At 34.0% G+C, this 16114-nt stretch overlaps 1 protein-coding gene across 1 annotated transcript; it reads left to right on the forward strand.

Annotated features, from left to right (window-relative positions):
- The first annotated feature begins 109 nt into the window (after positions 1 to 109).
- LOC132551090 (cell surface hyaluronidase-like) lies at positions 110 to 16032 on the forward strand. The gene is made up of 24 exons (XM_060215198.1): positions 110 to 229; positions 1295 to 1520; positions 2407 to 2570; positions 2868 to 3021; positions 3339 to 3521; positions 3900 to 4127; positions 5191 to 5295; positions 5493 to 5629; positions 5828 to 5900; positions 6241 to 6380; positions 6719 to 6849; positions 7267 to 7336; positions 7917 to 8051; positions 8358 to 8487; positions 8891 to 8951; positions 9168 to 9203; positions 9528 to 9647; positions 11700 to 11880; positions 12097 to 12303; positions 13246 to 13442; positions 13622 to 13777; positions 14173 to 14311; positions 15361 to 15426; positions 16003 to 16032. Exons 1-24 carry the CDS (start codon positions 110 to 112, stop codon positions 16030 to 16032), a joined length of 3189 nt encoding a protein of 1062 aa, XP_060071181.1.
- The last annotated feature ends 82 nt before the right edge of the window (positions 16033 to 16114 follow it).

Below are 16114 nucleotides of genomic sequence, written 5' to 3' on the forward strand. Positions count from 1 at the left end.
TAATCAGGCTTAAAGATCACCATATAAAGGCAAACTGACCATAGCACTGACCAGTCGATCTTTGGGTGATATCGTGACTGTCGACTCTTACAGAGATATGACTCGAGGAATGGCGGCGTTTGGACGTCTCGTTCTAGTGTCAGTTTTTGTTTCAATATCTAATGCAGCATGTCCAGACAAAGAACCTGGTTTAAAAAACTGGTCCGACCCTGCGACATGGCCAAACGGGGTACGTACAAGTTATTATAAAATATAGTGTTTCGATACCCAATATTTTATATATCATTTATTAAATAGAGGTAATGCCTAACTATCACTATAAAATACGATGTGAATTTTCTCACCCATTATCTACGGAATCTTGCATTGATTTAGATGCATTGGACGCAATTGTTAAGTTACGTATCGTAGTTATACAATTGTACAATGTTAACGCTGTCAGATGCTGAAATAACGGTGGTCTGAAACATTGTATATAGTGCACAAATAATACTATGCTATAACATGGCACATTGTATCTGAGAATATAATCTAAAGAAAAAAAAAGAAGAAAAATACATACATTACCGGAAAAGATAATACTTCACCTCGATACACCTTGTTAACATCGTTATAATATATATTACTGTTTGTCACTTAGGAAATGTCGCGTTAATGATTGTCAAAACAATACTTCTTTCTTATGTACTTCCCAAAGTTTGTATCCTATACAGTTAGTTACATATAAAACCTGGACTGTTAAGAAAGATAATTCTATGACATATAACCCACAACGTCAAACCGTTTATCAACATATAACCTCCTGTGTTAGCAAAATGCCCGCACCGTCATATGAAATATTTGTATATTGTTTGGCTGACTGCCAACAAGATATTGCTGTTTCGACGCATTGCCAGTTGTAAGTACTCTTAGCTTAGAAATTAAATTTGTTTGTTCACCGTCCATATACATCAGTTATCACTACAGACAAATATATAATAATGTGACATAGATGTAACTCTTAACTATTGATTCAACAATTAACATCACTGCAATCTAATTATAGATCATAAGATCAATGTTTAAAGGAAAAAATCTTTAATCAATGAAATATGGCAAGTAGGATTGATAAAAAAAGTAATCAAGTCTCCACCCCTAGAGAGAGAAAAAAACTAAGATTTATTCTAACTATTCATATATTTGTTTTATATGAAATATTTTACGAAGTGAAAGATGTTTCACTGAAGATAAATATTTTAGCTATTGTTCAAAGCTAGAGTATGAAGATATTTTAGAGAAACCATTTTTTTTAAAGATTCCAGGTAATGGTGCTGACGTCATTATTAATGACAAGATAGCCTTAGACGCGAGTCCCGGTGTGGATCTTGGCAGCGTTATGATAGTTACAGGAGGTCAACTGGTATTTTTACCAAACAGGGACCTAATTCTTAGAACGAAATTCATCGGGATAAAAGGCGGACGAATGGACATTGGATCTGAAGATTGTCTTTATGAAGGAAAAGCAACGATTCAGCTACTAGGTATCATATAATTAATTTCTATCTCACTGTAAAGACTATATATATATGTGTTTAAGACGTAAACATCGGAAGCCCCTCGTTGTTTGCTATGATTGTACAGAAGAAACGCACGTGAATAACATCGTTTAATACAAATCCATAATTAGATACAGCACAGCTAAATAATGAATAATGCTGCACCAAACATCACTTTCCTCCTCATCAAGGATGCTACGCTGACAAAAAGAAAGTCCAACTTCAATAAATTTAGTAATTTTCATATATCTGATAATTTTTGAAGTACGTCATATCTATTTGTTTATTTTAAATCGTATTATCATTGGTATGAACTAAAACATAGAATACAGTTTATTTTATACCTTAGAGACAAGTTGTCGTATGGTGATCTGTATAAGAACCCTACCAGTTACATATACTTTTGGTGAGTTTTCACCGGCAAATGTAAATGATAAATGTGGTTAGAAAAGGTGACAAAGAGTCTTTTCTCGTCCAGGATTTTATAAGATGTAATGAACAAGTTTATGTACGAAAATTCATAATGTCGTTACCATATAGTTTGGAACTATATTTCTGCGCGAAAAAATCATTTTGGCGTACGCCATCAGACAAACTTCAGCGTAACATCAAAGTCAGGTAACAAAAGATTGAACAAAAACAGTTGAAGTTTTGATGGTCTAATATTCAGTCAATGTTGGAAGATAAATATAATACATGGTCAGTGTTTTAAGATATATAAGTTGCATTTTGGCTCGGGACAGAAAGATGAAATACAGCTGATATTTTAAGACACTGACCATGTATTCTCTATATATATGTCTGGTATCTAAGTATTAGACATCTACTATGATTCCACATCTTGTGTTCATCACAGCTTTTTTTATACTAGGGACCTCCCAAGATATTTACTCTGTACCTGGATTTGGAAGGAAGTTCCTCGGCGTGGATGTGAATGGTACTCTAGAGATTCATGGCCAAAAAAAGCTTCCGTGGACTAAACTCACAAGCCCTGTACCCAAGTTGACTGATGATGCATACGCCTCTCGTGATGTTGTAAGATATAACATAAATCATATGAATATCATTTCTAAAACCAGTTAATACTTTTTTTTCGTCGTTGTGTTTATTCTTTATAGTAATTATATCTTAATATATAAAGGTAATGCCCGTTTTATTTCTTTGAATACGCTCTACTACCTCTCGAATGGAAAACTAGTCATTTTATTTTGCAGAGATTTGATGAAAGTTCCACAAAAATATCATGTTTTAAAAATGTGAATGCGTAATTAACTATGTTAGCTCTCCTCAAGTCTTTCCTATTCCCTCTATGTATAACTTATTGTATTAAAGGTAGAGAAACACACAACAACGAGAGGTTTCATGGTGAATTCCTACGACCCTCAAACTGGATTTAGGGACAGGCCACGTGGAGAATTTATGATTGGCATGTCTCACCAGAAAGGCATTGAAAGAGAAACCGGAAGATTGATCGACTATGTGAACGGTAATAATTACATTGAAGTAGATGTTGATATAGTCTAATGGAAATATTTTGATATACTCTCAGATTAAATGTTTGTAATAGACAACAGAAAAGTAATCTGGTTTTTAAGAAAATAGATTTGGTAACCATATCAACATTGATCCTTATAACCATCAATATTTATTTAAATACTACAGGAGAAACCCGAACACATGAAGTGTTTTGAAGATTGTTATATATTGTATGTTATATCCCGCATCGATCAAATGCCGCTTAATTATTACTAAATTGAAGGGACCAATATCCCTCCTTCATATAAACTTCTTTCTTATTTTCAGATATTCCCAGTGGCAACGTGATAATGTTAGCCGTTCGAAAATTCATTGTTGACAAGGAAAATATTTTTGACCGAAGTCAGTTTTATGACGCAGTTGAAATATTAGGATATGGAAAGGTTACCGGTACCAGTAAGATCAGGGATCTGCGCTTTTACGACAGTTTTGCCATGATCGTGGTAAAAGGTAAGTCTTGAGCATGTCTATAACAGGTAATGGTGTTTAAACATGCACACCTGTAGGAGGTATATTCAGTTTGTTTAATATCATGTTATTCTTTAGTTGAAACTTTCTATTGAATAATTACACGTAAAATAGTGATACATAGATATGATTCACTACAAGATAGATAAACCAGTTAAATATGTATTTGTTTGCTTTGTAAAATGTATGTTTCACTAAAGGTAGAAAACTTTGAAGCAACAGTAATATGAAAATTCAATATAAAGGATCAATACTGTGGACTAGTCCAGTTTAATCAGTTTAAATGTTTCACCTGCCACATGTCGTTTAATCATGTATTCACGATATTACGGTTAATTACTTTTGGTTTGACAATTTTAGGAGATACGTCCAAGACTGTTGAAGGCTTCGACCCATACAGAGCTGGTGGAATCCACCAAACTTCCACAGCCACACTTCTTTCTGATGATATGCGTCTGAAGTTCTATGTCGAAAGCTACACGCGGTCAGTGGGATTCGGACATTCTAACGCGGTCTTTGAAGTAACGTATGCTGACCGCTCCATTCCTACACTTGATGTCAGTGACAACGTCGCTTCCTGGCAAGCAGGTATTTAAAATGTCGAGATATTAGCAAAATCCTCTCAACATTAGGGCAAGATTATTGTTAACTAGTTAGGAATATTGTAAAAAAATCGTTCTACCTGTGACTGTTTGGGATGAGGAAAACATGTGAAGGTCAATTTCTCAAAAATGGATGGAAAGTTAGCTCAAGATTCAACGTCGTTCACTTTTTTTTCTAATTCTCAGTATGTTCAGCAAGTTAAGTTTTCCAAATTAATTCACATTGACTTTGATGGTATCCCTCTGTAATTGAATTTTGAAAATACTATTCTGTGTGAGCGATCCCTTCGAGTTTGGGTTCCAATAGTACAATGACTTACAATGGTATCGCTCTTCAATTTCGTTTCCCATCGTACCATGTATATACAATTATCATCATTCACTTTGGTTTCCTACAGTATTACTGCTTAACAATCGTACCTACCATAAACACCATCTAAAGGTTAATGTATAGCTCTCCCCTGTGACATTATTTCAATATCGTACCCCATCAGGTACACAATCTAAAGGCACACGGATAACCATCCTCCGTGACATTATTTCAATATCGTGCCCCATCAGGTACACCATCCAAAGGCACATGTATAACTTTCCTTTCTCATATTATTTACCATCGTACCCCACCCCACATTATACCCCTCTAGTTTTCCCCATTCTTGTTTTAGGAATACGTTCCCCACCAGGTACGGGATTAAATATTTTGTTTAAGTTTTGCAAACGTTTACTTAAAATCCATATTTAATACACGAAGTTTTGATGACATTCTCTTATGTTGAAATGTAATATTTCGACTGTTTTTGTCCGATACTGTTAATATATATTGGTCTGTAAAAATAGACCCAGTGTGTCTTTAATCTAATATTTGATATATTTAACTTCATCATTGTTGTAATTGCATGTACTTATTTAGCATGATCATTATGAGATGCAACGACGAAGACAATGATAAATTTTACCAAGTGATATACCCAACGTATGTGTAATGTTACTGAGGATGTATTCATAATGAACAAGCAACTTACTCTGTTCTACCTGATAATTGATTTCAGGTGATAAAATCTTCATTACATCTACGGACTACGATTGGAGGCAGGTCGAGGTGGGCACAGTTTTCCCATGTGACAACTGTAACAACAATCAGATCAAAGTCGACTGTAAGTTGTTATTATGGAGAGGGAAGATCGAAAGTTTTGTGTCTTACATTACCTAACATACTTGTCTCCCTGTAACGACAGGTCCACACCGATGGGTTTGTGCTCTCAATTTAGAACAAGTTCATGGTGATTTTTCTATTGTTGATGTGACTTCTCTATTAGGTATTGTAATATGTTTATATTCATTATGTTAATAGTAACTGCAAAATTCAGTCACTATGGCGCTATCACCAAGAACGTGGACATGCGTGCTGAAGTAGGATTACTTACCAGAAACATCGTCATTGAAGGGGATATGACGAATGGCGACGATCAGCTTGGCGGGCACATCAAGGTGAGCACTGTCAACAAGTATTGAATAAATGAAAAATTCTCTAAGAGATCATATATTCATGGTATAGAAAAGATTCCCAAGAAAGGCACAATTGTGACGATTTGTTGACATACTTCTACCTGTCATATGATTTGATTTATGAAAAGACGTCAGGCACAAACCAATATAACAATATAGTTTATTATCATATACGTACAGGTCTTGAACGGATTCAGAAACTTTCATATCGAGGGCGCAGAATTACGACGTATGGGACAGTCTTTAGAGCTCGGTAAGTGGCTTATGTTAGTTGCTGTAACTGTAAAGAAATCAAGACATCCGATTGTATTTTTTTTGTTTATGACAGAGCGTATAAAATATTTTGTTTCATGTATTCATTCTATTACACTTGCAAATTACATTTCGCAAAGTTGAACGTTTGAAAAAAATAGCTGCAAAATGTTTTGTGGTTTTAAGACTTCATATAGTGAGTTCAAAACCTGCGTTCGAAATGGAGATTTTAAGACTTACATTTAATTAATGTTAACTTAATCAAGTAAACCAAGTAAACAGCTCGAACAACTAATACATCTATATACCTGTCATCTTTAGTATGCTATATTCTTTGGCAGGTAATTACCCTATTCATTGGCATATGTGTGAGGACGTCGACGATATTGAAATCTATCCTAAACCGACATATGCCCGAGAAAACTCCATACACGAATCCTATGCTAGATGTGTAACAGTCCATGCAACACATGGTGCAATGGTAATGAAATGTATAGTATATTATTAAAATTAAATAGTGCCACTGTTAAGAATTTACTCATGTAACAGGATTTTTATCGAAATCCTCCTATAATGAAAGAAAGTGAATCCCCTCACCCACAGTTTATATTTCTTTCCACTAGTTGGGTTTAAAATTCCAATTCTATAGGCCTCTAGCATCACTGACTAGTCCTTGTCTGTCGAAATATCTGTATGGCGCAATGATAAACGTGTCATTTTTACAATCGACTGAATCAAATACTGATAACATACATAATTAACTCATCCGTGCGTAATTATGACAATTTTACTAGTTACATTTTCTTTGCGTTACTCTAGGTTGCGGACAACATTTGTTTCAAAAGCATCGGCCATGGCTATTTCCTTGAAGATGGCGGAGAAAAGAGAACAACCTTTAGGGGCAATCTCGGCGTAGGACAAACTAAAGGCAACCTTGTACCAACAGACGTGTAATATATTCACCTAACCTTTGATTATATATCAAAAGATTGAAATCCGTCTAATACTCACAGTTCAAGAAACGAACACCAAATTGTCATTTCTTGATCTATTCTGATAGTTTCAATAAGTTTTATTTAAGTGTTGTTGATAAAGCAGAAGTGGATCACCCTGGTACATATTTTTGCCGACGTTTCATTTATTTTGAGTTTGCCGTTATCGTTTCGTTGTTTCATTTGAATTTTTTTCCTTTTTTCATCTATCAATTGTTGATGTTAATTAAAAAGCTGATCAAAGAACATGTTTAAGTAAGTCAGATGGCAGTTTGGTATTTCAAACGGATCAAATATATTTGAACAAATGTAATAAAAAAAGACCACTGCATATGCTCGTTTGGCACCTTCACAACTTGTTCTTAAATATTGCAGCCGTCCGACAACTTTCTGGATAACCAACCCACAGACCATCATGGAGAACAATGTGGCAGCTGGAGGAGACGTAAGTCTAATAAGATATTATAGTCTTGTTAATAAAAGAAGAACGTTCACATTTTGAAATCATGTCCCATCCGTGTCCTTTATTTACGACTTCAAAACCAATTCATGTAGCCAAAACATATCTATCGTTGTTTGTTGAACAAATTTGCCACAAATACATGAACACTTATATTTTTCGGGATTTCGAGATATCATATTACAGAAGTTAATAAATAATAAAAATTGTTTTGCTGATCTTGTCCCATTTTTTATCTTAAATATTTTTAACTTGTGGATCACCTGGTCTTATTATCCTTGTACTTTTTCAGGAGTCTCCGTGTTAATATTTCTTTTGTTCATATTTTCCCCTAGTTTTATGGAATTTGAGTTTGAATTATGATTATCATGGCATGTTGGTATTTTCTGATGTTTCTCTTGATTTTCTCGATGTAATAGTGTATTGACCTTGCATTATGCTACTTTTAATAGAAAAAGTGGAGTCAGTATTATTACTAAGCTAATCAATTTGAATATACTTAATTATCTTGAAGGCGAACTTTCCAAATTTATCTCATGTTTATCATTATCATGTATCCTTTTAGGGCTTTGGGATTTGGTACATTTTCCCTGTTGAACCTATTGGTCCATCTAAGGGACGTGGTTACATGCTTCCGGAAGAGGCTAGTCACACTGCAATTACGTGGTTCTACAACAACGTAGTACATTCAAACAGTCTCGTAAGTTATGCATTGTATAACCATCACTAATGCATGTTATTACCTTGCCTTCGTAACTTCAATGTACGACTTAAATCATTAGCCTGTACATACAATATTCGTATAGGTGTTTTAAAAAATTGCATTGACACATTATTTTGGGTTGTGAGAAAAATAAATATATCTTTACTAATTTATGTCAAATTTAAACGAAAAATTAAATTTGATTAGGATTTAGATATTTCAGCAAGCTAGGTGTGCAAAGTACATCACAAATAAGATACTATATACTAAGAGCTGGTATTTGTTCACGTCAATATTATGTAGGTCGGACTCAAGATTGATGATTCTATGGATGAGAATGGCACAAGAGTAACCAACAATAGATACGAGCCATGGAACGACCCTACCGACGAATCATCTGGCAGTAAACAGGTGGAAATAGTTAAGCTGACAGGTAAATAGAAATATTTATCAACCAGAACGAAACAGTAATCGATTATTAGTAAAGTTTTTACTTGTGATAATGTGGTTATCGTCCAAGAATGAAACGTCACTCTTATGATATTTAAGGGCAAGAAAATAATAGTATCACTCCGCATCGATGATGTATTATGTTGAAATATGTCCATAGCATTTGTACCAGGTATAAGTGAAATTTCACATATATATGTATATATATGTGTACGGCAGATATACAATGTATATTTTCGATACCATACAAAGTATGATAAAGTTCTGTTAAATGAAGCTCAATAAAATGCATGTTTTGTCCTTATAGGACTCGTCAGTAGAGGCAATTGCAGAAAATACACGTTTCCTTCGTCTTCGCTATTAACATATTTTATTTTGTTTTCCAGCGTACAAGAATAGATATTTCAACGCCTACATGAGAGGTTTCATAGAGCTCGTCGATTCTTCGTAAGTTAAAATATTTTCATTATCACCGTTATATCAGTGGTAATGATACAAGTATTTAACAACTTAAACACATACCATGTGTTTATAATTATACCGTTTTCTCCGTCGAAGTGAAGTAATCGTCATCAATTACAGAAAAGAAAGAAACGACAAAATCGATACATCATGTTATTACTTGCATTTATTTATAACGATAAAAAATGTTATCTATTTTAGCCTTGCTGATTCTGTTCATGGGCTGCAGATAGTAAGGTTTGTTGAAAATAATCTCCTCCTTATTAAACTAAGTTTTCCTGAGCTCTCCTCTTTAGTATTTTTTTTTTATAAAATGTCAAGAAAACGTCCTTGTTATTTGAAGTGTCTGCACTATATCAATTGAGATTCATATATCATAAGTTATGTTTCCGCTTCCGGCAATTAAACATATTAAGTTAAAAAAAATTGTGTATCTCTTCCATGTTTATTTCTAAGATTGTGTCTTACATTACATAATGTTTTTTTAACGTTTACGGGATATTGAGGTACTTATTTATAGATGTAATTATCAAACGAGTATTTTCATTTTGTCAATAACAGGTGGCGTACAGGAGGACAGAAAGTAACTAACACTGTTATAATAGGGGATTCTGAGAATTTAGGAGAGCCTGATTCCGCAGGGGCGAGTCGGTCTTTACCTAATGCAAACCCTATGGCTGGGTAAGTATTGCGTTACCTGCTGAACAAAGAAAAACAAAGAAATTCCCGAAAAAGTATAAGGAGATTCAGATCAGTAAGTGTCTTTAGCTTTGTCGACGACACACGCCATTTAAACCTTGGTCAATCCAAATAAGTTATGTCAGGTTCACAAATGAGAATAAGGTAGCCAACAAGAAGGGAAGCAACAGGCAAAATAAAGTGCCTCAAACACGTTCATCTTCATATTGCTCATGGAAATAAAATATTTCTCAATGAGTCCACCTTAAAGACAGTTAAACCCCCATAAGGCTTTATCAATCTTTGATTCCTCATTCGCCTCCAAGGCTTCAAAATTGAGATTCTTAGAACCATTGACGAGACTTAGAAGGATGGAACTGCTGTTTAACTCATTGATAAGATAGAAATAGATTATTTCTCAATGAGATCACTGTGACTACTTTATAGCTTCCCCGTAATTTTCATCAACCTGCATCTTTTGATTCCTGTATTACGTGTTAGTCCGTCAATTCACGATGAACGAAAATTGCTATAATGGTAAAAGACCCTTGAATATCGCATAAACTGCCATAGGGTGGGGATACAGGGATATTGCTATCCAGAATTGGAAAATTCCGAGTAAGGAAACTGAAATCATCATACATCTTTGTGGAAATCTATCTTTGATGGTCTCGTTGTGGGTAAAGACTATTTTAAGCGACTGTTGAAGAAGAGTCTTGTCGGGTCGTCGATTCCAATTATATTGGGTGTACAATGTATATGATAGACTTGGTCAATTAAATTCTTGTTTTTTAAAGTCAAGACGTCAACAATATATTTGAAAATGAAATTTAACGACTTTGCAAAGTCTTTGTAACATGTAAGCTCTTCAATAAATTCAACCTTAAAACAAGTCAGACAACAAAGGGACGCAGTCATTTCCCGTAGGTATACTAATAAAATAAGATCCTATCACCAAACTCGACGATGTTGCCAATTAGAAATTTGGTCATTTTTATGATTTTTTTCTCCGTACAATTGGAGTTTTATTTTTGTCTATATTTACGAAATATATTTCAGCATAGTTCACCACCATACATTGTAACGCCGTTTACCTTTCTAAGAAAAGTAAGCTCTAACGTTAGAATGGGGTATGGTGCTGTACAGGATACAAAAATCACCTTTTTATCAGAAAAAAATGTTCTTTAGAATAGAGAGTTGAAGATTGACAGACAGCTTTTGTGAGTTCTTCAAAATCCACACACTATTAATTCCACTAAGCAGTATCACAATAAGACTGTAACCAAGATTTGTTTGTACAAAGAAGAGTGGCTAGTAGTTTTGGCAAGGGTTTGGTTAAACAGCTAGACGAGCAAGCATAAAACTTTGTTTATATGGATTCTTGTGAAGTTTTTGAATGCAATATAAACGGAGGAGGTCCATATCATTATCATTCCTAGGCAATCTAAATAATTCTTATACCGTAGCATCAGTAAAAGCAATGGTTTCGTCTTTGAACAGATCGCATAATGTATAGGCATAAACTAATTTGTTGAAAAGTAACATTGATTTTCATTGAGCTCAATTCCATAAAAATGAAATGGTCAATCTCAACTAGCAAGAACATACGTTATGTATCTCTGTAAGGTCAGACTCCCTATAACTTATTTCTTATAAATTTCAGTATATTACTCATACGATTTTCCCTTTATCATACCATGATACAAAATTGTATATTTATACTTTGAACCGATAAAGTGTAATACAGTATCTTTTTGCGACAGAGTTACCGATCAATATCCATTTATTTATCTATTTCAATTTGGAATCAGATGCATATTGCTCTTGTAAGAATATATTCATCGTTAGATACAGTCATTAAACTTTCAAATGGAACAACGGTAAACGTTTTTATTGTTCAAATTTTCGTGTTGAAAATAAAAGTATTTTCTGATATTCATACAGAATTTGGATTTCTGTATTTTGCGATATCATTCTTCAAGGAATAGAACCCCTTGACGAATACAAGATTATCTTAATCGAACGCAATACTAAATATGTAATAATTATTTGAAGGCCTTTGCCAAGAAAAGGACTGATTTTTGGGATTGGACCAATGATCGTGAAGAACGTCTGGTTCGATGGTTTTGCAGACACAGCTAATGCCGAGTCAGGGGCGCTTGGTTTTCAACCAATTAATGGGATGTACATTTCCACGGATACAGTCTTGGAAGGCATTGGTTTCGGCTTCGATGACGTAAGGCTTATATCTGTTTTTGATAACTTATCATAATAGTTTGTTCATATACTCAATAAAACAAAATGAAGTAGATATCAAAATTATGGATAAAAACAATTAAATAAACCCCTAAAAAATCTCAAAAATCAATGATCGCATTCTAGATTGAACCTTTCACGGTTCCAACCTTAAATAGCACGGGAATCTTCATTTCTTCATTATTCTTGTTTACAGTTGTCCGAGGGAAATCGAGTGTATCAAGGTCCAATTCCTGTAGACTATCGAGACGGCAGTAGAGTTGAACGTTTATTCGATCCTACTGGCTCTATTACCTCTGTACCAGGTGCCACCATTATTAGGTCGAATCCTTTCCAAATGACACCTAAATGTGTGGAGAGAACAAATTGGAGGATGGCTGTCTGCAAAGAAAATTTTGCAATGGTAGTTCTGAGAAAATTTAATAATTTTTTGTTTTGTGACAGGATTTTTATTTTTAAATATGGAAAATGATATATCACTACTTATGCAAATGCTCCCATAACCACTATAGGTAACTATATGTTGTGTGCTTAAAATTGCAGGGGAAGTCTTACTTGTTAACAGAACCGATTGCTATTGCCTACAACTTTATAACAACAAAAGCTGAATACAACTACATGCATTTTTTATGTTTACACAAAGCTAATAGAAGCATCATAAGCTACACTCTCACACTCTATTACCAAACACGACGGTATATAATATTTACACAGTATTTATATATCTACACTATATTACACTATATCCTAGTTAACATATCAGGGATCACAGTCTGTGGCCTTCAATCACTGGTCTCACAACTGGACTTCACAAAGAAAGTGAGAGTTCTAACCTAGATCATATATAGGCGATAATACACCGTATTACATCGTTTATTACACTGAAAACGATGCACATAAGCACATATAAACTATTCTAGCTTTAAATAAACTGAAAAATGAATTAATACTTACCGTGATCTATGTTTCACACTAGTATTACCTCAAACCTGTTTCTCTGTATATTTCAAACCTGTTTTCAAATCTCCTCTATACATGTGTTTTTGTCCTCTACAATACTAAAATAAGTAACCCCACAAGATCACAGGCGCTATTCAAACATTACGTATTTTTAATACTAACATAACGAAGTATGACACTTGGAGTTGCTATCGAAATTTTCTGATGTATCCTGATTGAATGCTTGAAGAAAAATATATATCCTGACTGATGAGGAGGTTTTCAAAATCCTGCATGTTTATTAATTAGCATAGTCATGGTGTAAACACTTGCGGTCTGTTGTCACCTGCCCTGTAACGATCATGTAGCTTGATGTAATCTTGGTTTACGTATCTCTCTTTCGTAGTTGTTTGTTAAATTGGAGACGAAAGACAGTGCAACAATGATGAGGACGGACGATATAAAAACAAATAGGCAGACATCAGATGACATGGGACAAGCTGTGTTCAATGTGGTGACGAGTGGAGCGTATGGTTACCTTCTTAAGTTCAACAAAATTTTACCTAAAGGCACTTTCTCTCTTCGTGGAACGGGCATGGCACCGTAAGTAAATGGTGTAATAAAAAAAATATCGAGGTAGATCAATGTAATATATTGCCCTGTAGCTAAACGAAAAACATGAATACAAGGTAAAAAAAATTGTAAAAATTAAAAACTCCTCCTTGTAGTTCAATTTTGATACCAAGGTAACAGTTATTCTTTTATCAAAAAAATGATTGTAGGGGTCACAGTTTTATGATTGGTGTGTGCGTCCCTAAGGACCTAGTATTCATGGGTATGGTGAGAAAACCTGCACCTGGGAGGATGTCAGAGGTTGACAGCGTTGCGGGTGTTACTTCTGGTGACGGATCCAAGTATTATATTGACCGAGATGTTGGGTATGTATACGTTAATATATATTTGTTTTTGGTACAAAAAGAGTTCTTGTCGTGATAATGTCAACGTCGAGTTTTGTGAAAAATAATGGCGATAACTTACTCAGATTAGCAATCCGCGACAGGAGAATATAATAACATGAACTCATCTATGAACATTAAAAAAATATACAATCAGACAGACAAATTTCGTTAGACTACTTGATGTTATTTTGCATCGAATAAATGTAATGTTTCTGTTCTGCATTTTCGCGATGAATACACAGTAAGTTGAGAAAAGAACAAATTTGTCGGAAATATCTGTCTTTTCTTTATCTGCATATATACTGATGGAAGGTTATCAGAAATACATTTTAGGGTTATCTGATATTGTCCCGTTTCATTTGTGATCCTTTCAGGGTTCTGTTCGTGAAGTTTTCTTACGACAGTGGCAACTCGCTGACAACTGTGATGTTCTTTGTGAAACTGCAAACTTCAAACCGCATGGATGTTGACTGTGAGGCAGCCTACAGTGCTAAATATGGTGCTACACAAACGGTAAGTGTGAAGTGTGTTAGGATTAGAAGTAGAAAGATTATGAAATAATACCGATTATGTCGGTGAGCTTTGGATTTCTTCGCAATTTATGAATATCATGATTTTAATCTAACAATTAACATCAAAATAGTTATATTACAATTAATTTCAATTCTTATATAATGACTAAAATAACTAATTCAAAGCTTTTGCTGCAGTCTCCCATGAAAACAGTACTTTTAATATAATTGGAAACTTTTCCGAGAGATATATCAATAACTTGATTGGAAAAATTGTAACTACAGTATATTCAACGCAAAATCCAATCACTTTCACGATTTTATCTGTATAGATTTGTTTTTTTCACCAACAAAACGAGATAACGTTCGTTGATACTTGCATTTCGGTTAAAATAACTTTCAACTCAATATCATCAAAGTTTTGTCATCAAAATTCAACAAATATTGAATTAAAGAGCGATTCAATTCCGAATCCTGATATCTTGAAGTCAGGTTGATATTTTAGTTCAAAGTTCGATTTTTAAACAATTATTGTGATGGTAGAAATTTAATTTTTATTTTCTTAAATATATATATATATCCAAAATAGTTGTTTTTTTACTTAATGAATATGGAAAGAACCTCAATTACTAAAACGACGCCCCATACAAATGCTGTACTGATCTAGAGTAGTTGTGTAGTAAATCTGCTGATTTTCAAATGCTGTTTTTAAACAATCAATGTCAGTAAGATAGTATCAGTTTTCAATTTATGTTTGCCAACTCAGTCATATTTTACAAAACTTTTGAGGTTAAATGTTGTCACCTGGGAATTCCGTAATTTTATGTAAGCATATTATGAAGTAAGAAAGACAACTATTATTTTAGTGGAAACATCATTCTATAGAAATTGTTGACAGAGTTCGCTTTACTAATGTCTGTTTTACAAAAAATGTGTTACCCAAACAGTGACTTCAGCACTTCTTGTGTATACCTTAAAGACATCTTATTAAAAGAACACAATCAATATGACATCATATAATAGGACACTCGACGTTTTGTGTGTTATCAGGTTGTTGGTCAAAGTCAACTGCAGTTGCCAGCAGAATTGGTTCACTCCTCGCGTACTCCTCCCCAGGTAATGTTTAATTATATGTATCAAAAGTGCATAAATTAGTAGGAACATCATACTTTAATCATTGATAAAATTTATCTAAACTCTCAGTTTGCATGCCATTTAGCAACAATTTAAAACCCTGTCTTGTTTTCCTTATACATGTTGTGCACAAATTCTATTGAATTTGGATTATGTTCACGTGTTGGTATTCCCTTGTTAATTGTGTGGAATTAGAACTGGTCATGTTCTCACTAATAAATTAAAAGATACCTCTTATTAAGGTTATATTCTATTCCGAGGTTAAAACAACTATCAAAATGCACAAATCACAAGTTGATACGTGTGAACTTCTCTCAAAGCAAATCATGGAGGAAGACCTTGTTAGTAATAATTTCTTTTATCCTTTGTCGTATACATGCGGTGGGATTTTTTTTACTTTGGCTCGATTTAAGACTGAATATGCTTAAGTGAATGCCGTAATCTTAATCTCAGTAATAATACAACCTGACTAAACTGTAATAAGTCGAAGCCCATGCATTTAGGAAATTATTCCATGCTCCATATTTACATTGACCAAAATTTTCCATTTACTTCCAGAACGCAGGAGCAGGGTCCACACGTGCTTAAATTGAACGTTTCAAAGAAGAAATCCATTTATCTATTTTTGTTTGTTTTAACTTTTGACTAATATATGATATTTGTGTACAGA

This window comes from Ylistrum balloti, unplaced genomic scaffold, assembly GCF_031769215.1.
Source record: "Ylistrum balloti isolate Yb309-2 unplaced genomic scaffold, AGI_CSIRO_Ybal_v1 Utg370176, whole genome shotgun sequence".
NCBI lineage: Eukaryota > Metazoa > Mollusca > Bivalvia > Pectinida > Pectinidae > Ylistrum > Ylistrum balloti.

Coding starts and splice junctions, on each gene's coding strand:
- LOC132551090 (XM_060215198.1), top strand. CDS start 110: ATGGCGGCGTTTGGACGTCTCGTTCTAGTGTCAGTTTTTGTTTCAATA. Junction 1,521..2,406: donor AGCAACGATTCAGCTACTAG/GTATCATATAAT, acceptor TTTTTATACTAG/GGACCTCCCAAGATATTTAC. Junction 12,304..13,245: donor GCAAAGAAAATTTTGCAATG/GTAGTTCTGAGA, acceptor TCTCTTTCGTAG/TTGTTTGTTAAATTGGAGAC.